The 27457-nt window shown below is 37.5% G+C and overlaps 1 protein-coding gene across 4 annotated transcripts; it reads left to right on the top strand.

Moving 5' to 3' along the window:
* Positions 1 to 259: 259 nt before the first annotated feature.
* Positions 260 to 27100, top strand: SNX16 (sorting nexin 16). Of its 4 annotated transcripts, none has more exons than XM_030266368.4 (8): positions 260 to 413; positions 4848 to 5306; positions 9394 to 9480; positions 12757 to 12905; positions 17446 to 17515; positions 22171 to 22307; positions 25224 to 25340; positions 25603 to 27100. In XM_030266368.4, the coding sequence occupies exons 2-8, from the start codon at positions 4941 to 4943 to the stop codon at positions 25706 to 25708; spliced, it is 1032 nt and encodes a 343-aa protein (XP_030122228.4). In that variant the 5' UTR covers positions 260 to 413; positions 4848 to 4940; the 3' UTR covers positions 25709 to 27100. The 4 variants fall into 4 exon arrangements, with proteins under 4 accessions (XP_030122228.4, XP_072780891.1, XP_072780890.1 ...); XM_072924789.1 differs by lacking the exon at positions 260 to 413 and adding an exon at positions 899 to 1041; XM_030266369.4 differs by lacking the exon at positions 260 to 413 and adding an exon at positions 2993 to 3096.
* The last annotated feature ends 357 nt before the right edge of the window (positions 27101 to 27457 follow it).

Raw genomic sequence — 27457 nt, 5'->3', positions numbered from 1 at the left:
TGGATCCGTAAAATTTCTCACGGCGCTCCACACCCGCTCCCGTTGCGCCGCCCTGCGCGGGCAACTCGCGGTACAGCGGGGATTTATGGCAGGGCTGGATGAAGCCACACTAAGAGCCCGCACTTGGCAGAGGCCGGGGGCTTTCCTGTGCCCAGGAACTGGGAACGCGGACATTGACGACCATTCCTTCCCTGCGCGGCAGCGCAACCACCCTAATGGGCGACCCCACGCCGCAGGACTACAAATCCCAGAACACCCCACACACCGGAAAGCGAAGCTCGCGTTCGCTGGCGGGGCACGCCGGTCTTTGTAGGCCCTGCGCGGCCCCGCCCCGCCGCTCCCGGCAGGCCCCGCCCCCCGCGCGGGGCGGGCGCGGCGGTGGCGCGGCGGAGCGGGGCGCGCGGCGGGAGCAGGTGAGCGGGGCCGCCGGGCGGGCGGGAGCGCAGCACCGGGAGCTCGGGGAGCGGGCAGGGACAGAGCGAGGCAGCGGGCAGCCCGTGCGGGACGGCCCGGGGAGTGGAGTCTCGCCGCTGCCCGTCCCGCGCCGGACGAGAACGGCCCCGCCGCCTCCGGGCAGCTCCCGCGCACCTGTGCGGAGGCGGCGGCGGGCGGTGGCACCGCGGTGTCCGGTCCCGCTCGGGCGGGACGACGGGTACGGACACCCGTTCCCGGGGCGGGGCCTCGCCGCGCCTCCAGGTGTTTCCTCGGGCAGTTCCCGCAGCCGCGCGCAGGTCCCGGGAGGGCTCCCGGGCCCCGCCGGTGTCACGGGCTCGGGGCCGCCCCTGGAGTTACGTAAAGTGGCGGCGGCGCTCCCCGAGCGCGGCCCCTCGGCGGCGGGGCCGGGCCGGGCGCTGCCCCGGCGGTGCCGGCCGGTCCGGTTTGGTTCTCCTCGGGTTCGGACCCGTCAGTGGCGCTCCCTGATGAGCGGCTTTGGGGTGCGAGGTACCTGCAGCTGTTCCTCGTTCCGCAGCAGACTCTGTGCGGCAGCAATTACTCCTCTGTGCGTGAGCGGTGATAAACGGCCCCCCATTTCATAAGCAGGTAAAAAATGTTGTTAGGTAACTTGGCTGAAGTCGGCACAAAATGATTATTAAAAATCATGAAACCTAAGTCTAGAAGTTGTTTCTTTATATATTCCACTTACTCTATAGCTGACTTTTCTCAGTAGCACTTAAACCCTAAGCATCAGAGATCAGCTTGTCTGCGTTGTCCAAACAGAGGCACAATATATATAACCAGATCGCAAATAGTATTGCATAGCTAAAAGTCTTCTAAATCCAATTACAACTGTTAAGTACGGATTGTTTTGTTTCTAATCTATTATCCTTGAATGGTGTGGCTTACATCTTTTTCGCTAAATATTCAAGCCATTAGTTTAAAAAGGTTTGGAACTGTGATAGCTGCAAGCTGCAGGCAAACCCTTTTTAAGTGGTTTTATTACAGCCTATTTGCTTTACCCGCAGAAAGGGAGGTGGCTGCTGTAAACACCAGGATAAGTTGGTGTCATGCTGCTCTTGTAGCATGTGACGGCCGCGTTCCCGGGACTGTCCTATCCTGTTTCAGATCTTGCAGTTCAGCGCTTCCAGAAAATGTTCTCTTTCTTCTCTTTTCGTTCTTAACTCACCCCGGGAATCAAACTAAACAAAATACAGGTCACGAACAGGAAGCAAATTTCTTGTAGTAAGTCAAGAAAATAGCTAGACAAGAAAGTGCAGTCTCTGGGGTATCTCATAGGTATTATGAGCCATTTGCTCTTAAAGTTGGAGTGCTGCAATGATTCTGCTGGTCCTGTGAAGCTGGGGTAGGAGCAAACTGAGCACACAAACCCTCCTTGCTGCACCGAGGTAAATAAGGAGTGACATGGTTTGTCTAAAAGGATTTTTTAAATGAAATTGTTCTCAGTTCCTTTTATTGTGTGAATTGGCAGTAAGCTATATTCACAGATAAGGCTGGATTCCTAAGGTTGTGACCCTCCTTTGAGCATTATATTTTTTTCTAATATTTAGTAGCCTTCATAAAGTGCAGATTGCATAGATTTACATAATAGGAAATTGTGATACTTCTACAGTTGAAGATGGATTTACATATGTATTTAGGAATATATATGTGTTTGTGAGTCTGCTTATGTAATATTTTTGTATATTTCTTTCAACTCTTTTTACAAAAATAATATTCAAGTTAAGTGAAGCTTGACCTGGCATTTCTGTTACTCAGAGAATACTTTCCTGTTACTTTTCAAAGTTAGAGGAATCTGTGTGTGACACAGGTGGTATCAGCCCCTTTTATTTGTCTGTGGCTGTGTTTACTGCCTAAGATTGAGTCAAGAATGGCCTTCAGAAGGAAACAGTGTCATCATCAGCTTTAATACTCATCGACTCGCAATTTGGGGTGGCCTTGCAGAGTACAAAAGAAACTAAACCAGAAAATGTACCCTGGGAGCAGGCTTAGTGTAGAACAGCTGCTAATAAGTGTCCAGGCAGTGGTACCAAATTAGAGCCGGTCTGAAAGGAAAGTTGCTGAAGCATGTACAGTGCAGGTGTTGGCCCCTCAACACCAAGGGCTTTGTCCTCAGGGTGGTCTGTGTTGAGCTCTCTTGCTTGCCAAATAGGTGCAGCTGCTCAGAAATTCATGTGCAGTTAACAATCATGTGTAGTATGTAAACAAGCTCGAGATAGTAAGTTCTTGACTGGCATTTCACTTTAAAGGAAGAAGTTCTTCTAGGAAAAACTGTTCTCAAATATTGTAACTGGTGAAAATGTCATTGGAGGGTTTTGGTTTTGCTTTGGTTCTTTTCATAAAGTGATGAAAAGCATAAGGTTTTTTGCATCTTAAAATTCCATGAACTCCTAGATTAGCTTCAACAAATAGCCCCTGAGATGTGGATTTGTTTTCCACTCCAGGTTCACAGTCATGCAACAGAGGATAATCACTTTTTACGTCTAGATTTTTTGATTTCTTTGCAGTCTGGACTCACTTAGGTTCTTCCTTTTACAGGAATTTAATCCTATACCTCCCAATAACATAGCTGGCTGGGACATTGTTTAAGGGCATGCTTTCAATTACTTGTGCTGGTAACATGGAAGAGTCACTGAAGCAGTAAGTGAAAAAGGAGTTACCTTTTTTAGTGTTTAATTTAGATATTGTTCAGAGAATATTGCTAGAGAAAATTTATCAGACAATGCTTCACACCTTGGATTAAAGAAAAATTATTGCAGAGCTTATTGTTCAAGGCAGAAAATAGATTTTCTTACTGAGGTATGGATGAAAAAAGGGATTTAGATGTGGTGTAGCTCCAGGAGAACATCTTGTCTTGGAAACAGGTGTGACTTGCTTCTCTCACATGGAGTGAGGCTGAAGCAGGTCAGATGTCTGACACGTGGCTTCACTCACAGAATCAGGCACAGGACTGTGCTGCAGCAGAAGCTGCTAGATACTTCAAATCCCATCCCTGACCAGCTGAGTGAGTCAGCAGGGGTTTATGGTACTGACAGTTCAGCTCCCTCAGATGCTGCTGAGTGTCCGGCCTCGTTCCGCAGTGAAGCAGAGATATTCCCAAGAAATGTCTGCCAGTTTGAAATTGTTCTCCTGGTCAAGTTAACTGAGTTTTCTGACAGACAGTGTATGAAGACTTCCCAATGGAGCTGAAAGAATGACTAAGTTTGTTTTTTCCTTCACTCAAGGAATTTGTTCAAGACAATTTTTCAGTCTTCCTCGTGGTGGTTCATTTAAAATTAATGTCTTTATTCCTATGCTCTAGGATTAATTTAGAGCAAGCATCGCTTCATACTCACAATTAGGAATCTCATTTGGTTTTGCTACAGTAGATGATTGATTGTCTGATGTGAATCAGGTTGGCGGTTTCCCATTTCACAGCTTCCTGCAGCCTCCTGGTTGATTAGTTTATTCCTGGGTAAATGGATCATGGCTCAAATCCTGTTAATCCAAAGAGGTGGCATTTAATATGCATCTTGTAAGAGCTCTTCTTCGGATACTTCGTTAGAATGAGGAGATGGTGCTTTTTTGGCAGTTTGATACTGCTGTCTTAATTTTATTTTGTTGGTTTTTTTTTCCCAAAATGTATACACATGCATGCAAAAGACTCATTTGAAATGCTTTTGTTGAAGAAAAAATACTCATTTTTTATGTACACGGGTTTTTTTCCATTTTAATCTTCTGGAATGGAAAACTACCTGCTGTAACAACCCTGCTTTTGATATGCATGCTTGTAAAACATAATTGCTTCAATTCAGACTCCAGAAAATGTGCACATATAGCATTGTGACAAATGTCTGCAGCATTATATACAACAGAGTTGTTTTGAAAAAATATTTTGCATTGAAAACAGATCCATTATACTTCAGGGAATGTGTAATATGCAAGTATGTTTTTACCTAAGTTGTTTACTGCCATGTCTTTTGATTCATGTCATGTATTGTTGCCTGTGTTTGGCTTGCATAGTCTGCAGTGTATGTCTTAGAGAAAACCTTTTGTACTGTTTAGATGGAACAGTCACTGAAACTACTTCTTCTTACATGCCAGAAAAATGGGTGACTCTATGGATAAAACCAAATAACACTTAAGTCTTAAAGGACAAATGGATTTTTCTCTTTTGTAATCTTGCTTAACCTCTTTGCTATTTTAATTTTAACAGTTGTGGAAGACAGAACTCTTGTAAAGCAGTCTGTCAATTGGTTGAGATAGAACCTAAAAGCCAGATTCTTTGTGAAATTGTTTTACCATCAATACTGCTGTGTACCATCTCAGAGCTAATACAGATTTTTTTCCCAAAGCTCATAGTGTTGCTTTGATTTAAAAATGACAGCAATATTTTCTGTCCTTAATTGCAGATACTGTTCCTGAAAACAAGAGGAAACATGGTTTATACAGTGAATGAAGCTTAAATTCCTGGACCAAAAACTGAGGGCCTTTTTTCATGAAGGATGGCAACGCCATATGTTCCTGTTCCTATTGGAAGTTCATCATCCAGCTTTACAAACAGAAACCAAAGAAGTTCTTCCTTTGGGAGCATTTCAACGAGTTCAAGCTCCTCAAAAGGACAGCTGGAGGACTCTACAGTTGATAGTTTTAAAAAGATGAGCATGCCTGACCAGATTGGTTCCACGTCATCTGCATGTAGCAGTCCCCTTGTTAGGACTAAATTTACAGGTCTGGATACATCCATAGAATACAGTACACAGCCTGCAGAAGAAATAGAGCAGAATGAAGATTCCAGGACCTGGGAAGATCGACCATCCACACCTACTATTCTGGGCTATGAGGTGATGGAGGAAAGGGCAAAATTCACTGTAAGTTTTGGGCATAGTATAGTTGATCCTGTAATGACAAGATAACAATTGAATGTGCTTTGCATTGTCTTTCAGTAATTAATCCTGCAGTTCAGGGATGTTACCAGTTTAGCTTCAAAGTACTTCCTGACAGGAAAATACCATTCTTATTATACAGGTGGGAAAACTAGGACTAGAAAGCAGTCTTTCCTGTAGTTGTGTGTGTGGAATAGAAAGAATTAATTCTGTTTCATATATCAATTTCTGCTGGAAAAGTCAGGAATTCATTGCAGCTACAGTTCTTATGAAATGGAACTTGTGTCAGTTCTATGTAGTTAAACTTCTTAAGTAAAACGTAGTCTTTTATTTGACACGAGTAATAAGAAACCTTGACATAGCCCTTTGTAGTTATAAGTAACTTAAAACATTTCTGTTAAAGTGCAAACATGTAGATTTCAACTTCTTGCCCAACTCAGTTTCTAGTAACGGGAAATCTGTTCTGCAGACAGACTGGGAAGTCGCTTATGCCATATCTTGTGCCAGAAAAGCAGCCTATCTGGTTTGTATTGATTTTTCTCGAAGTGCACTGTAGCTGGCAGTTCATTTTTTTTTTTTTTTGCATGCCATAAATATATCAGTGTACTTCCACATTTGTTTTTGTGCATGTTGTTGAAATATTTCTTTGAGATAATACAGCAGTGCTTATGGGACTGATGGCTGTTTGTTACTGATTATTGATTACATTACTTAAGATGAGCAATATTAATCAAAAATAGGTAAGGAGAAGGAAATAGTGGACCAGCTTTTTTTTCCCTCCTGTTTTCTTTTAGATTAGAGAAATGCAGAATCTTTATGACAGTTAAATACTAATGAAATCAAGATCTTTTCACAGAAAGTTAAGTTATGATGCTTTTTCATTATTTGAGAATGATCATCTGTCTTTTCCTGAGCTTTACAGCTTCTAACATCTTTGTCCATATTAGTATAGGAGAAGAGCAAAATTTTTTTAATGGGCAGAGTAGAAAATTGTTTTAAATAATAACCTTCAAAACTAAAACAACAGGTGATATTGTTATATGTACAAGGATTAGTCTGCAAATACCACAGAATCATTTAGGTTGGAAAAGACCTCTAAGATCAAATCCAGCCTTTGGTCACCCCCTTGACGACCAGATACTGGTACAAAGTGCTACCTCCACTCATTTCTTGAGTACCTCCAGGGATAGTGACTCCACTACCTCCCTGGGCAGCTCATTGCAATGTTTAACCTCCCTTTCCATGAAGGAATTCGTCCTGATGTTTGATCTGAACCTCCCCTGGCCATTTTCTCTTGTCCTGTCACTGGTTTCTGGGAGAAGTGACTGACACCACCTGGCTACAGCCTCCTTTCAGGTGGTTGTAGGGAGCCGTAATGTCTCTCCTGAGCCTCTTTGTCTCCAGGATAAATGTCTCCAGCTCCTTCAGCCACTCCTCACATGACTTACCCTCTAGACCTTTCACCAGCATGTTGCCCTTCTTTAGACATTCTCGTCTGTGTCTTCCTTGAAGACATTGCCAAGACATGTTCCAGTGTGCCTATAAGGTGTTCTTCTGTATTAACAATGATAACTTTGTCTCTTTATTGTATGTGGAAGGCCAAAGTGAAAGATTCTTCCATTGTAAAATGCTTGGATGCTTTTTTGCTCTTCCTGATTTCTCTTCTATTGCTGAGTTGGCTTCTGAAACAATTAACTGTTTGTTTTCAGCTGCCTGTTCTGCATGCAGTTTGCTGTTGTGCGTTAAAGCCAGCAAGAAATTAGTCCTAAGAATTTGAGTTGCTTTTGCAGTGCTAAATCAGTGAGATTTAGAAGACAGTGGAAATCAAATTAAATCACTAGTAAAAGAGAGGAGACTCAAATGCTGAATTCTTTATTTTACTGTTGGTTGTATCTCATAGTTTCAAAACATAAGAATCTGATTAAGCTGAATGATGTCCAAGCTTTGGGACTTAGATGCTAATGCATGTTAGAGTCCATGGTTGCTGAAGCTTATGGGAGAGAAAACCTAGGCTGAAAAATATCTCCTTGTAAACATTTAGCTTTTTTCTTTTTTTTTGTTCTTTTTTTTTCTTTTTTATTTCTTTTTTTTTCTTAGCCAAGTAGAAATTATAATGAGGTGCTGAATCAGCCACAGAATTTTACCACATATAGGTGTATTTTCATTCGTATTTTTTTATTTATAGAATAAAGCAATTCATGTTTGTGTGGAATCAAATTAATTTGTTGAATTAATTTGTGATTTTTACTCAAGATATTGTATGACAGAACTGAAAGGTGTTTTTGTGATATTCTAGTTCTTACTCACTAATTGCAAATCTTAAAGAAAAGCCTAAAAACACCCAATGAAACCAAACATGTTTGTTTCATGTTGCCCATAATTTTGAGGCCAGTAATCACAAGTTGATTGCACTCCCCGTTACAGTTAAGTTCGTTGTAATTGGTGAACTTTCTTTTTTAAGTTATCTAATGTTCACTTGGAAATTATTCCATTATTTCTCATATACATGTTCAAACAATGCTTTTGCAGAACTTAGAGTAGAATAAGAATACTGATTAGCAAGTAAATTCGCATGCATATTCCAAAGTTTCTTCTTCTGTGTGTTTTACTGTGTACTAACAAAGAGTCTTCATAATTTTGCATTTATTTCTTAATTTTATTTATTAAAATAAAACTGCTTATACTTTTAGTACAACAGCAAAGTAATAAAGTATTTGGGTATACGTTTATGCATAAAATGCAAGGCAGAAAAATTATATTTTAATTATGGTTTTGTAAGCATGTCCTGCATCTTGAATTTTAAAAGCTAATAGCTTTTTCCTCTGTCACAATCCATGACTTCCACAGATGATGTAACTTGAAAGTGAAATTGTGTTTAAAACATAGATAAGAGAAGTACTTGCTGAAAAATTGCTTTTGATTTGCACTGTAGTTATCTGTAGTTTCTGTAATTATCTGGAACTTAATATATTGTGGAATACAAAATTGCTAGAAACAGTCTCAGACCTGTACAGAAGTTGGCTAGCACTGGGGTTATCACATGTTGGGACTGCAATAAGAAAAATACACTTATCAGCTAAGACAACCTGCTGTGACATCGTGAGGTACTGGAGAAGATTTTACTACGTAACAGATAAGAAAATGTTTTAAATAGCATTTGATTAAATGAGGGATTGTTTATCATTATAATTCTAAAAATACCTTCTTCTTTCTTGTATTATATTTTTTACATGCAGACTGGGCAAAATAACCCAGTACAATTGCAGAGCCTGTCTTTCCCTACGTTGGAGAGAGTAAGGTTATGACATTAGACACTGTTTAAGGTTTTCTAGTTGAAGTCGTGTTGTTAAATTCATTGTATTCAGGCATTGGAATATTAATCCTCCTAAAAAGTAATTGTAGTATTATCATCATCATTGTTTTGTTTCTTTATCCATTTGCCTTTAAATAGGAGTATGGTACTACTGTGCTGTTGTCCTGCTAAATCTGATTCAAAGTATCCATTACTTCAGTTGCACAGTGATGGTATCATCATTCTGGTGCAGTTTTCTAGTGAAATCATATTTGCCTGGAAAGACAAAACCTAATGTTCAGGACAAATGCAAAGGAGGATGTAATTTTATTCTGCATCGTTTCTCCTTGTGAAGCAAGTCAGAGGAGACATTTTCAGTATCACAGTGCTTGATTATTAACAGTCATCTTAAAAATAGAGAGGCTTCCAGGATCAATGAGTAAAACTGTAATTTAGCAAAGGTTCCAGTAGATCACTGAAACACACTTTGCTTACTTTTTTGATAGCTGTTTTTTGTTCTGCTGGGCAATACATTCTTTCTTACAGACAGAAATAGTTGTATGTATTTAGCAATTCCAGGAACTACTTCCTTAAATTCTGAAATTAATTTAAACTCTTTGTACTGATAATTGTTATTTGCATTTCTTTTACTCTAATTAAGATTTTTTTTTTTTATCCACGAGTTTTGTTTCATTAAGAAACATAGGTTAATTTCAGCCTTCCAGACAATGCAGTGTGAAGTTTTGTGCATTTTTCTGGTATTTCTGTCTTTCCACACAGGTATACAAAATACTGGTGAAAAGAAATCCAGAGGAAAGCTGGGTGGTTTTCAGACGGTACACAGACTTCTCCAGGCTTAATGACAAGGTGAGAATTATAAACTGGTAAATTCTCAGCTCTCTTACCTCACTTCTTTCATGTCTTATATTTTTGTAATATCTTCGGGTTTTTTTTCTGATTTTAACACATACAAAACGAATATGTATTAATGACTGGAAAAATATGATTCCTCATTTTTTCAAAGATACATGAAACAGCTACTGCTGATGTAAAAAAGATCTAACAGCTTCATCTGAAGCTGTTAGTGTGTTTCAAACTTTATATTTATTCCTAGTTTATATTATAAAGGAATTAACTCTTGAATATTTATCCCCTGCATGGAAGTAGAACTAGGGGCTTGTATTCTCTTGCAGGAATGATCCAGTAGTTACTTAGTTCTTTTCTGTGTAACAAACTCTGGTTTTGTTCATCATAAAACTGAAGTTTCGTGAAAATAAATATATTCTTTGTAAGTTGTTTTCAGTGTCTTCAAAGTTAATAGTGAAATATTGTATCAAATCTTTAAAGATGGAGAAAACACCAGATGAATAGGAATTCTGGGTCAACAACTTAATATTCTTAGAATACTTGAAAGGAAAAAATGCTTGTCTGAAAGGCAAGGTTTTTATGATTGCTAAATAGTGTTTAACTATCAAAAGTAGAGAAACAATTGCACTTTTCAGTGTTCAGCACACCTTCTGCCAGAATGTTCTTTCATGTTTCAACATGAACCTTGTTTCTTTACTCATTGTGAGGGATTTTTTGTACAGGTTATCACTTTGGATTTGTGTCCCTAATCAACTAAGAGCTAAATTCAGCTGAAATTTTGAAAATGGACTTGAACTTAAAATTTCTCTGGGTTCTTAGTTTAACCTATCGGAATATCTTCTAGGCTACCTTTGAAACACCAGTGGTGTTTAAATTGCCAAATGTGAATTAGTTTAGAGATTTTCCTGAATAAATTCCTGTCTTAAATACAGTCTATCTTAAATTAAGGAATGTCTTGATATTGGCAGAAGCCTGACTTCTTTGGACACAAATGATCTTGTTATGTCAAATCAGTTTTTGAAAGTCCAAGTCAGACAGCAGTTTGCATTTTGAACATCTATGTCAGGTCAAGAATTGGCTTACCTCCGTTGACTTTTAGCATGGTTGTCAGTGATTTGAAAAATTAAAATGCCTAAATATCTATTAGAATAAATATTTAAATTTTACACATGAAGCCCTTAGTCTTTGTCATCAAATGTTTGGCAAAAATATTTGGCTTTTACCATTATTTCTAGGTAATAGTATTTCTGTTTAAAAGAAAAATCTTTTTTTTAGAATTTGTGTCACTATCTGAAGCTTTTTCACCTTTCAATATGCATCTAAACCATTTACTCTTTGGTCTGTAAGACATTATGCTTTTTATAATACGGAAATGTCAGCTCTAGGAGCTTAAACCACCATTCAGGAAACATCAGAGAATTACAAGATAGTAACATAATAATAGTTTGACAACACATAATGAAATGGCCATTCTTAAGAAGCAAGAAGTTTGCCATTTCTCCCCAAGACTGTGCCTCATGTGTAATGTGTCACGTGGTGATGCAGGAAGGAGTAGGAAAGGTGCTGGATCCAAGCAAGCAATCACAGCCAGAATAAGTTGTCAGACCCATGGGTGTCCTTGCTGTGTCCGAGGAGAACTCGAGAAAGAATGCCCCAGGACTGTGCTGTTGAGAATTAATTAGTCCCTGACAGCAGCTGGTTTTACATTCTTCTTCCACAAAAGGAGTAATCTGTGGGTAGGTGTACTCTCTCCTTAGAATTAAATTACCTGATCCATGTGACCAGACAGGTAAAAGTACCATTAAGCAGAAATCTCTGTGGTTGAAAAGCTTTCCCAGCAATGGTTATCTGCAGTCTTTTGTACAACTAACAGGAACTCATTTTGTTATGTTCCATGGGTTCTGTTCTTTTCAGATACGGTCTTATATACATATGATATTAATGATAACTTGGTAAGAGATGAAGGAACTTGGGAGGACCAAATATAAACTTGAACATACAAAGAAGAGTCTAATATCAAGATGAAATTCAGTAAGAGGAAAACAGACTTAAATAATTAAATTTGGAAATAAAGAGCAAGGCTTTGACAATAAACCATTCTGTAAATAAGTAACTCATATTTATCATGGGCTATTTGAGTAAATAATACTTGTGATGTTTAAAAAGCACCTTGTGCTATGAAACAATACTTACATAAGTAAAGGTGAGCCATTAATGTGTTCGAGATGCTATTTGAAGTGCAGTATCTGTTCTAATTTTTCTAAAACTTAATCTGGTAAAAGAGCTGCCCATTATAATTTTCTATCACAGCAACATTCATACTAATATAAATCCATGTACACAGATCGTCTCCTGACAGAAGTTGACTAGATCCTGTATTCAGAAAAAAAGATTAAACAATTCTTGTGGCAGCTGAGATACCAGATTTTATAAAACCGATTTGCTTTTTCATGGTGGTTGTAAATCCTCTCCCAGATTTTTCTTTCCAAACATAACTTTGAAAAATTGTTTTTTGTAAGAGTGTTAAAGTTGTTTTTATTATCATGCATATTAGAAAAATAATTTACACCCTTGGAGAGGTTAATTGTATAATTTTATGCTTTCATTCACTTGTATATTTTATTTCTGAATTCAAATTAACAATCTGGGTGTTTTTGATGTTAACTACACCCCGTTGCTATTTAAGTAACTCAGAAATGCAGTTTTGCATGTTACTAGGGTTTGAGCCATACTTGTATACTGAAATTTTATTATTCTGGGTGTACAAAGAGCTACTCTTTACAAGTTGTCATGCATGTGTTGTAATTTATTCTTCTAGCCCCCCAAGAAAGACAAGTTGCAGAGTTGTAGATCTGTAATGGGATTTTATTCTGTATATAGATGTATATGTAGTACTTATTATCCCTGAGTACTTTAGAAGAAATACCACTGAAATTGTTATTCATCTGATACTTGTTTTTAGTTTTCTTATGTTTACAGACTCAAAGGCTGTAAATAGCAGACTCAGACATTAAATAACAAAGCAAAGGTTTTAATTCCTATTATTGTGTGTTAAATTTGAGGAAAAATACAAAGCACTCTGTTGCATAAGGCAGCAAGTGACAGACCTGTAACTGCAGTTTAAGTTGTAATTTGGATTATACTTACAGTTGAGACTTATCTTGTCCTTGAACTTTGACAGAAGTCAGAAATGTCTTATAAATCTGAGTAAAGTCAGTGCCTGTGGCAAAATTAGTATTTTTTCTCTTTTTTTTTTGTCTTTAATTTAAATTTCAGCTAAAAGATATGTTTCCAGGCTTTCGGTTGGCCCTTCCGCCAAAGCGCTGGTTCAAGGATAATTACAATCCTGACTTCTTGGAAGATCGACAGCTGGGGCTGCAGGCATTCCTCCAGAACCTAGTAGCTCACAAAGATATTGCTAACTGGTAGGTGATTAACTTTTGCTGGTTCATTTGTGGCTTTTTTCTGTCCATATTCCTCTTATGAAACTCCTAGACTCCAGCAGTGTGGTGAGGGATTTCAGTAACATTCATGTTGTGCATTTGGTCATTATGTGAATTATTCAGTGTCCTTTTAAATTAGTCACATCTTAGCATAAAAAAGTGCAGTTGCAGTGTTTTGTACAGGGATAACTAAAAGCTGTAATATTTTAAATGTTAGAATAATCTCATGTTTATTCCTAAAATGTTACTTTTCTTTGTTTAATGCAGAATTGATAACTTTATATATATATATAATTGTTAATTTATACAAGGGGTGTTAGGCTTTCATAATGGAGAGTACCTACACTATTATGCAATTAATTCTTAAAATGTGTATTAAACTACAGGTTTTTTATTGACATGACATGAAAGGAATTTACAGGTTCCTGTACATAAGTAAATGTAAATCACAAATCAAGGAAGTCTTGATAGTTCAGAAAACTAATGTGTTTTTTGAACAACAAAAGTGCAAAGATTTCTTTCAACAGCATCATTCTTTTGTACAAACTGGGAGATTCTTCCAAAGCAGGAAAATGACTCGAATGTAATTCTGACAAATGAAATGTAAAATAATTTTATTACAGACAAGAAGAGAATTTAAGTAAGCAACTTGCTAGAGGCAAAGCAGTTAGTGTTGAAACCTTTGCCAGCACCAGAAATAAAAAAGTTAAGGTTGCTATAGTAGAGATTCTTTGAGGAATGAGTCTAAGAACCTGTCATCATCTGAAACTTCATTCAAAACAAAGAGTAAGAAATGTTCTAAAGTAAACCTAATTCCATCGAGACGTTTAAAGGAACAAAATTTTAAAATTGCCAAGCTGTGCTGTGGACTGTGAGATCATATAGTGCTCATACCTACTTTACTTTTTAGTAGAAGGGGTATTACTACATTTGACATGTTTTTTGTAGGGCATTCGACTGCTGAGTCTGGAAAATAGGGATTTGTACATCAGTCTGACTTTGGTACTGCTTGTAGTAAAAAAAACCCCGAAGTGGTAAGTGGGAAAAATTATGCAATGTCTCCTTTAGAGACAAATGAGCAGTTATGACAGGGCTTGTATAAAATGGTTAAAAGACAAGGGGAAAAGGATTGATGGAAATTTAGGGGTGGTACCAATGGAATGTTAGATCACAGTTACGGACACTGATGTTCAGAACATCTTGGAATTATCCGGAGAATGGAATGAACAATGAGATCACAAACTATTGTTGAAGGATCCTGAGGTACTGAGTGACTAACATCAATTTTTGTGTCTTGAAGTAGAAAATTACACCCATAAGTGACACACAGATTTATGAACTCAGCTTATTTGGCAACTTGGAAAATAACTATTGGTATTGATACCACTAGTTTTCTGAATCAGTTCAGTACTCAGCAATAGTCCAAAAGTTTCATTGAAATCATTAGAGGAGCTTAAAAGGGAATAATTTATTTCTCTGGGAATCTGAATTGTACTTCATATAGTTCAGTGCTAAAACACAGCATTCCATCTCAAAGGAGGTGTCTGTTGGAGGTACAGATAAAGTAAGAACAGATGAAGCTGCAGAAAAGTTTCCCTGCAAGAAGAGTTCTCTTTAGTCTGTTGTCTTAGGTGAGACAAACAGGGCATGAGAAATCATCAAAGGGGAGAGGGAAGATGAGTAAGGAATATTAAATATTTTGATGATTCATAGTCATCCTGAAGTATGTCATGCTGAGTGGCAAAGCTTTGTTGTGAGATGTCAAAGATTAAATGGTTTAAAAAAGAAATGGGGCTCAACTTACGAGTTTGTGTCAGTGGCTATTAAATATGATTATATGGGTGAGGTAGGCAGCTGAGAAGTTTAAAAACTTCCTAATAATTAAGTTACATAAAAATAGGTATGCTGAAAAGAAAAGGACTCAATCTCATTCCTAAATGTAACTTTTGTTATTCTGCTGGAGACACACTAGTGAATGGAATGGACTTGGTTAAATAGATCTGAAGTTTTTATGCTTCATATTGTTGCAGCTAGTTGAGCATTTCAGTTGGCTTATTTCTATTTTAGTGATGGATCATATTGGACAAAATAGTGTTTGTCATATTTTAAGGCAAAAATTCCAAATTGAAACTTTTAGACTGCACTGGTTAACGTATACAAAAAGGAATTAAAATGCTTGTGGAAACAGTTTGTTTTTTGGCCAGTGAAGAGATGGTTAACTGAAATGTGGTTTTGTAATACTTTTGTGTAGGGTTCTGCATGAAGACAAAATTTTTTAATAAATTTTATAACATACTGATACAGTTCTAATGTTTGGATCTGTGGAAGGTGAATTCCTCAAGAAGTGATTTGAATGAGGGAGATTTGACCATCTAATATATTTACCCACTTACCACAGAATAAATTTACTATTAATGGAAATTAATACTTGTATCTCACATGAGCAGTGGTGAGCATTTCACCCTGTTTTCTCCTTTAAAGCTCACCATTTACTTCTCCTGTTTTGCAAATAAATCAAACTGCTTGGGTCAGACCTAAACCAAAAAAGCCTTTTTTCTTTGTAGAGAAGTCTGTTTTATTTCTCTTTATGTACTGTATTGACAGTGGGAAATTTGCCCTTCAGGGATAGGAGACCTCATTTCATATACCTATTTTTTAATAAAACTAGATTCACAAAGTATTTTAAAGATAAAATGGAGGATAATATATGCAGGTGGCTAAATTTAGAGTTCATGGTTTATAGACTTCTCATGTTTTATATTGCATTGAAGATTCAGTGAAAGATCTAATTGAAATTCACCCAAAGAGTTAAATTGTGGTCAGGAAAATTTCGTATAACTCATTAAGTGAGAGAAAGAAGTTTAACCTGCTAAACAGAAGCATCATCTGGCTTTATATAGATGACAGAGCTGTCCGTCTCCACCCTGTATAAGAAGCTTGGAAGGGAGGAACTCATTCAGCTTGGGAGTCAGGGATCCCATGAGCTCCTTTGCCCTCCCCAGAGCTGGCACTGCTCGTCCCTGGAGAGGGATGCCAGCCAGCACGTGTGAGCAGCAAGCTCTGGCACAGGACTGAAAAGATCCCTGTGGTACTTTAAAGGCAGAATCTTCCATTCATGAAATGAAAGCAAGAGGTGTAACACATGCAGAGGAGAGCAGGGTCAGAGCAGACTCTCCGAGCAAAGCTAGGCTGTGAATAAATGTTCATGCCATCAGGTGCCTATTTTAGGTAAAGAAACAACAAAGTGAATGCTCAGTGTATTTTAAATAAATGTTCTTTAGAGTCTTTTTAAAACTAAAATGATAGTGTAATGCGTGATTAGTGTTTGAAGAAATTTCTCCTCATTTGGTTTGCCACATCTGAAGCTGGTTGATTAGGATGGCAACTGGATGAAAGTTTCCTTTCTTGTGTTTGTGCTTTGTGAAAACCTCAAATGCAGAGAATGAGTGGAAAACAGAAAATTACTGCCTTTTGCCCTCACCTTTTCCATGGGGCTCAGGTGGGAGGAAGAGACAGGAAATTAAGTTTGGATTACCATTTTTCATTTTTGTACACTCACTGCAGTAGGAGATGATTTAAAGATTCACAGTAGTGAGAGGAAGCACAGCATTGCTCCTAAGTTCCTGCTTGCTAATTAATTGTGAATACAGTGTTCTGATTTGAGATTATTTGAAGAAGAATTAATTCAGCTGAGCAGGAAACTCTTAAAAAGGTGGCTGAAGGGGACATGTTTGGAGATGTTTAGGAGTTCTGTGAAAAGTAATCTAAATTTGGAAGACTGAATGAGACAGATGCTTGAAATACTTTGTAGTAAACCACAGGATTACACCTACTTCCTTCTTCTGGCCTTTGCAAAACAACCCGCAGAGCAGGGGAGATGGCAACTTGCACAAATCCAAATGGAATGCATTTGTTTGAATGTACATTGAAATGTGTATTCAGAGATGGCTGTGTAGTAGATCCATGGCACATTGTGTTCTATTATTTTATAATTTATTATTTATATAAAAATTACATCATGTGTATGTCAATGGATTATGATCTTTGCAAAATGGAGATAGGTGGACATGTTTTAGTACTCATGCTTAAATGCCCTGATACTATCTGAAGGGATCTGTATATGGATTTTGACAGCATACTTTGCATCCATTGTATAGTACTAATTTTAAAATATTTATTTTTATCCAGGAGAATTATTTTCAAACCTCTTCAGTACCAAAGTAATGAACTTGCCAATTGTCATGTAGCAACAAATTCTATGAAAATTTTAAAAAATCATGTTCTAAAATTGCTTACTCATCTTCATAAGTTACATTCTAAATACTGTCCCTGGTCAACACATACAACTGAGACTTAGTAGTTTGTTAACTATTTATTTGTTAATTGTTGTAAATACTTGGGAGTAAATTTGAGGATGTATATTTTTGTGTCAGCTAAAGAAATACCTCCATTTTGTGATCATTATTAAGTGTTGTTGCTGGTTTTGTACTTCCAGTAATTCACTCTCTTTTATTTGGTAAAGCCTTGCAGTGAGAGAATTTCTTTGTCTGGATGATCCTCCGGGTCCTTTTGACAGTCTAGAAGAGAGCAGGGTAAGTGCTAAGTAGTAGTATAGAAATAGAATACAAAAGGCAGGTGTTTTTAGAACATTGTTAGATCTGTGTAATGATACAGAATGAAAAGCTTCTGATTCTGTTCTTTCACAAAAACCACAAAAGGATGTGTTTCTAGAATGGGCATAGTCTGATAATTGGTACACACTGGTCAACTTTGACTGCTGTGCTTCATCCCTGTCCCAAAATATATATCTTCTTTTTTGCCTTTCATGAGCCATGGATGAAGCTTATTTTTTAAAGCAACTACTTAATAAGGCACACACTGAATATAAAGAGAGATTTTATAAGTTTATATCCAGCACATTGTTACAGTGCTTATACCTTAGACTTCAGGTCTTGTAGGGAAATGTTTCTTGCCATGAAATGACAGAATCATGGAATGGTTTGAGTTTGAAGGAACCTTGAAGATCACCTACTTCAAACACTGTCATGGGAAGGGATGCCTTGTCATGCAGTGAATGCAGTTAAATTATTAATTCTCCCCACCAAAAATAGTGTTCTTGCAGAAAACTAAGTAGTGTAAAGTAGTGTTGTAAACCGGCAGCCTTTCAACATGCATATGAGCACACTGAACAAATAATATTGTGTGCTGCAGTCTATTTTCTTAGAAATAAATTTTACTGATATGCAGTGCTGTATGAAGGTTGTCTAGAGCAAATGATCTTATTTTTCTTGCTTTATAGAATAACTGTTTTTAAATTGCACATATATTGTTAGTCTTGCAGAAATTATGAATATTAAATGATGCTCATTCAACTAAATTTATATTTGCCAGCTTGTTTTGCATGTATGTAGGATTGCCTTGGTTCTTGCTACATTACTATGTGCATGTGAAACATTCAGTATGGTTTTTGTGTCACAAGCTCATATTTGATTTCTGTACTGTAGGAATATAAAAGGACAAAAGACTTTAGGAAGTGTAAAAAGGCTCTAGAAAGTAGACATAAAGTTGAGAAAGGTTGGGAGACTTCCTAAAGTCATTTACCTTTTTATATTCCTACACTGTACAATCCCTTTTCATCACTGATATTTAAACTGATGAATTTTTTTTAATTACCATAATTATTTGTTCAGATAATTTAAAAATTTAAGTGCCTTCATTGAAGTTTCAGTTGTGCATGCTGTGGTGAAATCTGTGTTATTCTTCCACTGGAATTTAATCAAACCATTGAAACAGCTGTGCTGCTGTAGTTATAGCTATTACCAATTCCTGTGAAGTTGTTGAGACAGTTGTCATAAAATTTTCCAAGAGATGCCATACCTTATTTATAGAGTGACTGGGGTTGGAATGGACTTCTTGAGATCATCTGTTCCAGCCCTCCTGACTCAAGTAAGGTCAGCTACTGCAGGTTGCTCAGGTCCATGTCCAGTCAGGTTTTTAATATTCTACAGAGGAGACTTCACAGCCTTTCTGTCCAGCCTGCTCCAGTGGCTGGCCACCAGCGCAGTAAAAAGGTGCAACCCCTCAGATCCCATGGACATTAGTATATCCAGTTTAAGTGCTCCCTGATCTGGTGTTCCCCCACTGCAGGTGAGTTTGTCTAGACCTTCCTTCTGGCTACAGGGTATTAATTACTCAAGGCTGTTTCTTCCAATCAACACAAGTCCATGGCTTCCCATCTTTCTTTTGTTGATGACATACTTGTAGAACCCTTTTTTTGTTTGTTTGTTTCTTTTCACATGCCTTGCCTGATTCAGCTCCAGGTTGTCCTTCACTTTCATAATCCTGTCCCTGTAAGATTAGACAGCAGCCTTATGTTCCTCCTGTGTCATCTCTCCATGCTTTCACCCCTAGTAGAATTGCTTTATATGTCTGAGCTCAGGAGATCCTTGCTCATCTACACAGCCCACCTGCAACCTATGCTTGACTTTCTACTTGTTGAGGTGTACTTACAGACCCTGCAGGTGGTGATCCTTAAATATCAACTTGCCCTCCTGGACTGCTCTTTGCTCCACAGTGTTTTCCCATGGATTCTTTCTTCCAAGCAAGTTTCTGAAGAGATCTGAAGTCTGGTCAACCTGAAATTCATGGTTGTAGTCATGCTTTCAGTCTTGCTTCTGATTGTTAGGAGAAATCCTAAACTCCTGCATACTAAAAGCATCTATATAAATCCCTTACTGTTTGTTGGGTTTTTTTATTTCTTTCCCTGAACTGCCTCATACAGGAAAAACACCAAGGTTCATGTACTTATTCCCGGAGTTCATTTTTAAAGATATCTCGAAACTTACTTCTATTCTGCCTTTCTATTACCATCCAAAGCATTGCAGAAAAATCTGTTTTCTTGATAATGGAAAATATGGATATCTTATATTTGGTTTATGTCTATTCTGTTATCCCAGGTGCCAAAACACATTCATCTTTTCCAGGGGAGAGATACAGGTACCTGTTCCATTAGAAGCTGATTAGGCCAAGAAATTTAGTCGCAGAAAAGTAATTTTTTTTTTTTTTGTCATATCCTTTGTAGTTGTTTCCATATATCTTTTCCCAGCCATCTCTGTTTCATGATCTGAAGAAGGAAGCAAAGCTGTTATCCTGTCTGAAAGGTTATCCTTTCAGAATTACAGGAAAAATTAGTCCAACCTGTGTATTAAAACTTTCAGACCCCAGGTGTCCCACTGTCTAAAGAACATGATAGCTCATTACACACTGTTCCTTTTTCAACTTTGGTTTGCTTTTCTGCTGTTACAGCATCCTTCAGAATATACTGATGTTTTCTTACTCAGTTGCAAACAGTGCTTGTGTTTGCTTGGGCAGCTCATACCCAGATTGCAGATAGAGATGAGTTTTTCCCAAAGGCTTTATTCAATTCTCAGAACAATGAAACAGTTTTCAACACTCGTGCAGTATTTTTTATCTATTTTGTATATACAGAAATTTCCATGTGCATACATCTAAAGGTTGAAATAATAAACTTAATTATATTCTTAAGGAAATAATGTCGTTTTCAGTTAGGGTATCAGCAACCTTGAATATTTTTACCAAGAGCAGAAAAATTTACTTAATTGGCTTGGCTGAAATGTGATGACTGCTTAGCCAGAGTGATAGCTATAGCAATCACCAGAAATGCTGTGTCAAGAGTGAGTTGTGTGACACGTGCTCTTGACTTTAGTAGACATGAATGAAGCTATAGCTTAACTCATGACTGATCTTCAAGTGCCTGACAACAAAGATAAATATGCTATCTGAGTCAAAATTAAAATTCCATGGAAAAAATAGGGTTATTGAACTGAAAACTCCTCATTTGTTTGGATTGTATAATTACAGGAAAACTTAACATTTTAAAGAGTGTGAGTCTGCTTCAGTTAAAACAGGGGATAGTATATTCTTGATGTTTGTAGCCTGTTTTAAAACTTTAGGACAAACAGTATCTTAACAGCATTGTTCATAATTGAGCTAATATAAAATATTTATATTCTGTGGACTCTGAGTTAGTGGTTAGTTGCAGCTAATATTAAACCAAGGAAGACTCCCACTTGGGGCTCTTATTTATGCATGTAAATTATTAAATCAGAGTTGCACATGACTATTGGAAGACTTGTGCTTTCCAGTAACAGATGAGGGGGATCTGTGCCAATGCTTCTGTCACTTCCTGCATTCAGAGGATGTTGCATTAGACACGGGCTCTTCACGTTGGGTTTTGTGATTGCTCACTGACAGATCCATCAGGGTGTGTGATACAGACATGCCGTGCTCAGCAGAGGAGCCCAGCATATTTGTCATGGCTGAGTAGTTAGTGTTCACAGCATGCTATTACACTTTTCCAAAATTTTTTTTACTGGTCTTCTGATTGTCATGATTTCATATTTGTAGCAGGTGTTTGCTACAGAGCTGTACAGCTTTGTCTTTATCCTGGGTAAGGAAAGACTATGTACTTAATCCAGATACTCCTCACATTGTGGGAATATACAGATACTTTGAAACTGACTTGCAAGCCATGTGGGAACAAAACTTTTAGGAGGAGAAAAGGAAGCAGGGAGTTCAGTTTATGTTCTGTATAGGCAAAAAGGTTCAAAATCAGGAACTACTCTTCTAGTGTCTCCCTTGTTATGAGAGAAACAAACAGTATTGATGGTGGTCACACAGGTGACTCCAAAAATGGAGGCAAGCATCAGCATTTTATTGCCCTACATTAAAAATCATACCTTTTTTTCTGTGAATTCCCACAGACAGCAACGCTAATTCCTTCCTCTCTCCACAGCTGGCCAACCCGCTCTTTTATAACATACATCCCTATTGGACACAGCTGTGACCTATTAAAGGCAAGGCTGCTTCCAATCTTTGGTAATTAGTACAGCTGCAACTCATCAGGGGCAAGATTGCCCACAGCACCATCTCTATTCTCTTAGAATCCATTCTCCCACGATTAAATAAATAATAAATCCCATGATTCAGTATGATCATAATTATATGATTAAAGTATTTGCATTGCAGGTTAGTGTAATAAATTCAACATCCAAAGCAAAGCAGCATTAAGATAAGAATTTTGTTTAAAATTTACATAGCTTTTTATAGTAATTAATCTGAAGACAAGCAGCTATAATACTGTTACAGGTTGATATTTCTAAGAGAAAAGTTAATAAAAGCAGTCCACTGAAGTTAGATTGAAGATATTCTTAAATTTGTCTTTTAGGCTTTCTGTGAAACTCTGGAGGAAACAAATTATCGCCTACAAAAAGAACTGCTTGAAAAACAAAGGGAGGTTGAATCACTGAAGAAATTATTAACTGAAAAGCAACTTCATATTGATGCTGTTGAAAGAAGAATTAGGTATGTAGAAATTTTAAGGGTTTTAGGAGGTTATCTCCATGAAAGCATTTTCTCCGTCTAGTCACAATCCCCAGCTTTAGCTGTATCTTGGAAACCATTTTCCCTACATAACCACATACAAAGCAATATTTTCAGTAAGCTCTTTCTCGTATTCTGGCTAAAAAGCTGTTTAGTACAAATGACTGAGAAGCTTGTCCTGTCTTTTCCCTCTAATGTAACAGTGATTGTTTCCTAATCCCTTTAAGTCCTGTATAGATAGAGCAAGATTTTGTTCTGCTTTTGAAATGTTGAAAATGTGAAATGCCCTGCTAGAGATGAGTGAGAAAATTGCTTTGAGTTACAAAATTCTGTCTGTACTCAAAGCTTTCACAGAGCATAGTGATCAAGCAGTTATATATCTGTAATAATTTAATTTTGTTCTGAATTGCTTGGAATGAGATGCTGCAGGTACCATTTAAATAGCATGGGAGGTTGTCCACTTAAACCCGAGGGAAAATGGTACCTGTCTGCTAAATTCTGTAGCAGAAGCTGTTGATTGATTGATGTTGTGCTAACCATTGTCCCAATAGAGTCAGTATTGCAGCATTTCCTTACCAAAAGAGTGAATTCCTGTGGTCCCATTAGAACTTCATAGAATCATAGAATTATTTAGGAACCTTAAAGATCATCCAGTTTCTGCTAGACCAGGTAGTTCAAGGCCCCATCCAACCTAGCCTTGAACACTTTCAGGGATAGAGCAGTCACTTCTCTGGGAAACCTGTTCTCTGGCCTCCCACCTCACAGTAAAGAATCTCTTCCTAACATGCGATCAGATGAAAAAACATTCCCTCTGCATGTGTGTCAGACCAGAGGCAGTGAAGAAGTTTATTTAAAAAAAAAAAAAAACAAAAAAAAAAACAAAAAAAAAAACAAAAAAAAAACTTTGATTTTAATAGTGAATGGATTGCAGAGTCCAGCATATCCAGGTTGACTAACAAATCACACCTTAAAATGTTCTAGTGAACTACCTTTGGAAAAGGCTATAAATGCAATTATTGTGGCTGACTGAAAATTCGGATCAGAATACAATATTCAGTTTGTTGCTTACTCCTGAAGGCAAGTAGTTACATTTGGAAGATGCTTCCCCTGTTTGATAAGAAAGTTATGACATGCTCCTGCTTTAAATAGTGAAATAGTCAGGAAAAGTTAAATAACTTGCATTTGGCTAAAACAGGATAGGAAATTCTGTGTGACAGAAAATAAGAAGGCATGAATAGCAACAAAGGACTTAATATTTTAGTGTTTTTCCCAAAGATAGATTACATTTTTTAAATACTCAAGCACACTGCTAGTTTCCCAGACATATAAAATCAGTGAAAGTCAGACACATAGTGTCTGAAGTCTTGATGAAAAATAACTTCTGTGCCTTCTGGCTGTAAAAATAAACAAGATCACAAGTTTTTTCAGTAAAGAACTTCAGCTTGTCTGATAGTAAATGAACCCAAAAGAAATATGTCTGTCTTTGGCCTTGTTGAAGTAGAATTTTTATTTGATGGCCCAACAAGAATTAAGTACCTTATGCCTACACACTCTAAAGGCCAGGTACCTACAATGGATGTGAGGCAGAAGGGGACAGCTGGACAAGTCCTGAGACTTGCAGGACTATTATTATTTTTATTGCTGGATTTGGCTCAAACATAGGCTGGTAGTCATGTTACAGAATGCTGTTAAGGCTTTCTATAAAATGCATGCATTAAAATAGAATAATAACAACAGTAGTTAGAGCAATTTTAAAAGGGAAAGAAATATAGTAGTGTAACATTAAACACAAAATGGATCACAAGCTTTTGTTTCCAGTTCAAGTCACAGCTTTCAATGCTAAATTCATGTATGTTTTCCACATAGTTAAATGTTTTGGAAAAAAGGATTTCTTTGGTCAATCTACATGACCATATTCCCATTTGTAGCTAAGCTGTCTGGACCATTATCTTGTGTTGCCATTAAGAAAAAAATTGTCTTATCACCAATGGAAAAATGTATTGCTTTGAAATTTAGTGTGTGGTTTTGTAAAGTTACAGTGAGAAAGTATTGAAGAAATCTTTTTGTCATCCTCTTGTCTTCCTTTTTACTATATTTTGGTTATAATCCTTCTGCCGTTTAGGGAAGATGTGTGTGGCTTAGTCTGAATGTAATTTTTTACCTCGAGTCATACACACTTCTCTGGGACTTGGATTTTGTGATGCTACTAAATTGTCATGCAACCAGAGAATGATAAAATGGCCTGGGTTGGAAGGGACCTGAAAGATCATCTAATTCTAAACCCCCTGCCATGAGCAAGGACACCTTCCACTAGACCAGAGCTCCATCCTACCTGGCCTTGAGCACTTCCAGGGATGGGGTATCCACAACTCTGGGCAGCCTGTTCCAGTGCCTCAGCACCATGACAATAAAGATTTTTTCCTTAATATCCAATCTAAACCTACCCTCTTTCAGTTTGAAGCCATTCTCTCTTGAGGGAACAGTCCTGTCGCGACAGGCTCTCTGCATCTTTCTTTTAGGTTCCCTTCAGGTACTGGAATGCCGCAATTAGGTCACCCCAAAGCCTTCTCTTCTCCAGGCTGAACAATCCCAATTCTCTGAGCCTTTCCTTATAGGAAAGGTGCACCATCCCTCTAATCATCTTGGTGGCTCAGAGATTTAGAGGACTGAATTTAGTTTAGGAATAAGCAGCTGGAGCAAATAAACTGTTTAAATAGCTATCCAGTGCAAGCCCTGCAATCTCTGTACCAGTTAAAGAAATAGGGTATGCAGGAGTGAAGACTGAAAGGTTACTTTCAGGCTTTTTGCAGAAACTGTCAGGGTTAAAATGAAACAAAGTTCTTCAGTGACAAATGTTTGCTGTATGGATTGGTGGTACTCTGTTCTTATCTGTTGTAGGGATTTATCTTTAGGAAAAATGACTCGTCAAATGTCAGGAGAAGAAAGTGAGTGCAGTGGTGAGGTGGAGTCTTCTGCAGTAGAAGCAGACCAGGGTACCCTGGGTGAGGACAGCTGGTAAATACTATTATTTTACTTGTAATTTTAGTTGTTATTTAAGTATGTGTTTTGAAATGTTTAGTGCTGCATTAATTCTGCACAGCTGAGAAATTCAGCATTTTACTGCACCTCTCTGCTGCATAAAGCCCCTCAGGATGGATAATTTTAGATCTGGAATAAGTGATAAGTTTAAAAAGCTTTGTCAATGTTTTGTGGATTGTCTGCATAAAATGGCTGTAGAAAATCATACCAGTTTCCGCTTATTGATCTGTCTTTGCAGCTCGGACAAAGAGAACCACAAGCCGTGCTGGAGTGGCTCTTTGGCTGGAAATTCTGTCCCAGAAATTGAAGTTGCTGAAGTTGCCTATACCACGGATGAAGAATAGCTGAGCAGCAGCGGCTGTTATCTGGGAAAGGTTCATGTTAAAGGTGTATCTGTGGGTAGGATCATAGAGTAGCTGTGAAGAATTCACAGCAAAGAGCAAGAATGCACATATTGAATGTTTACATAAATCCTTACAAATTATTAATGTAAGAAATATATCCAGTGCTGCTTTGATTTCAGTTTTTATCTAGCCTTTATATATTTAATATATTGAAGTCTAATAAGGGCTAAAATCAGCTAAAGTTTAGATAGTGTATATACACAATTTGGCTGACTTTCCTAGCAGAACGACAAAAAGTTTCACATTAAATCATGGAACACATCTAATTCATATTGCCACCATTGTGACATATTCGATGTGTTCCTCTGTTTGGTATTTCTGTTTTCTTACAGCCATAAAATAATGCTTGCTGAAGTAAAAATGGACTCATTTGTGTATAGGAATGGAGAATGTGTTGGTTTTAAATTCTAAAGTGAAGAAAGTTTCTCTGGAAGTTTTATGCAATGTAATAGGAAAACTTCCAGTACCAAGAGAAAAGTAGTTACAAAATGGGATCATAGTTGGACATTGTCAAATGGTCATTTTTGCTGAAAGAACTGATCTGAGACCCCCAAAACACTGTGTATTTTCATCCCAAGATAGCATGCTGTAATACTTTTTGTTCAGTAATGCTGCTTTGAAAATCTGGGATACCTTTATCATATACATGTAACAAGAAAATCTATAAATTTGCCTTTTACTCAGAACACTACCTCTTGCCACCTTGCTAATGCATTCATGTTTGTTTAAAAATATTCCAGATTATATGGAGGCTGTTGAAAGACTTGTAAAGAAGCCATATTTTTTCCTGCACAGTTCATAACTAGATTGAATCTAGTTGCAGTGTATTTTTGTTTCAATATATTGTACACATGGGGATGTTGGTACCTATGTTGTATAGCCTATTTTTCAAAATGTATTGACAGGAGATGCACTTTATAATTAAGACTCCATTGTGCCAAGTTTGGTTGGCTAATTGGTTGAGAAATGGGAGTTGCAGGGAGAGGATTATGTAGTGCCTTTTTGTATTTTACTTGTTCATTACTGCAGAATTTTGTTACAGTGCTCTGGGTCAATTCTGTGGAATCTTTGATACAGCATTTTTCTGTTCTTCACTTATTTACTGAAAGTGCCTTGTTTTATTATGCTTTTCCAATAGAAAGAATGCTGTTTTCTTGTTTTGTTTTGGTTTTTTTTCCGCCCTATACCACCCACATCGTTGTTTAATGTTGTCAATATGCAGTGTCTTTGTGCTGGAGTTTTCAAAGGGAGCTTTGTACTTCAGGCTATGCATACAATGACCTTTATGTAGACTGTATAAACCTTCCTGGTGAAATAAAACTATGGACAAAACACCTGGGTGTTTTTTTTTTTTGGGGGGGGGGGTTGGGGGGGTTTTTTTGCATTGTAAAAAAAAATAAACATTTTTATTTCCTTGTCAAGTAGAAGGATAAAATACTGCTAGAATGATACATTTCTTACCTCAGAGATTTCCTGCACTTACTCAGCCTTGGTCTGAATCCTGTTTTTACCAAAAATTGTCAGCATGAAAATGAATGAGAATGCTGTGACACCAGAAACCTTACTGTACTTCTGTTGAAGGTAGAAGTAAAAAAGGAACTGATTTTTTTTTTTAATATCCTACATAAATCTTCATAGATGTTGAGTGAACTCAATAAAGTTTTTGGCACATTATTGAAAATACATGAA

Source organism: Taeniopygia guttata, chromosome 2, assembly GCF_048771995.1.
Source record: "Taeniopygia guttata chromosome 2, bTaeGut7.mat, whole genome shotgun sequence".
NCBI classification, from domain to species: domain Eukaryota; kingdom Metazoa; phylum Chordata; class Aves; order Passeriformes; family Estrildidae; genus Taeniopygia; species Taeniopygia guttata.
Note: the sequence above shows the minus strand (reverse complement) of the source record. Positions and strands in the feature narration are given on the sequence as shown.

Excerpts from the sequence above, each read along its gene's own strand:
- SNX16 (XM_030266368.4), top strand. The coding sequence starts at position 4,941 with ATGGCAACGCCATATGTTCCTGTTCCTATTGGAAGTTCATCATCCAGC. Across the intron at positions 9,481-12,756 it reads TCTCCAGGCTTAATGACAAG|CTAAAAGATATGTTTCCAGG; the intron begins GTGAGAATTATA and ends TTTAAATTTCAG. Across the intron at positions 17,516-22,170 it reads ACAGTCTAGAAGAGAGCAGG|GCTTTCTGTGAAACTCTGGA; the intron begins GTAAGTGCTAAG and ends TTTGTCTTTTAG.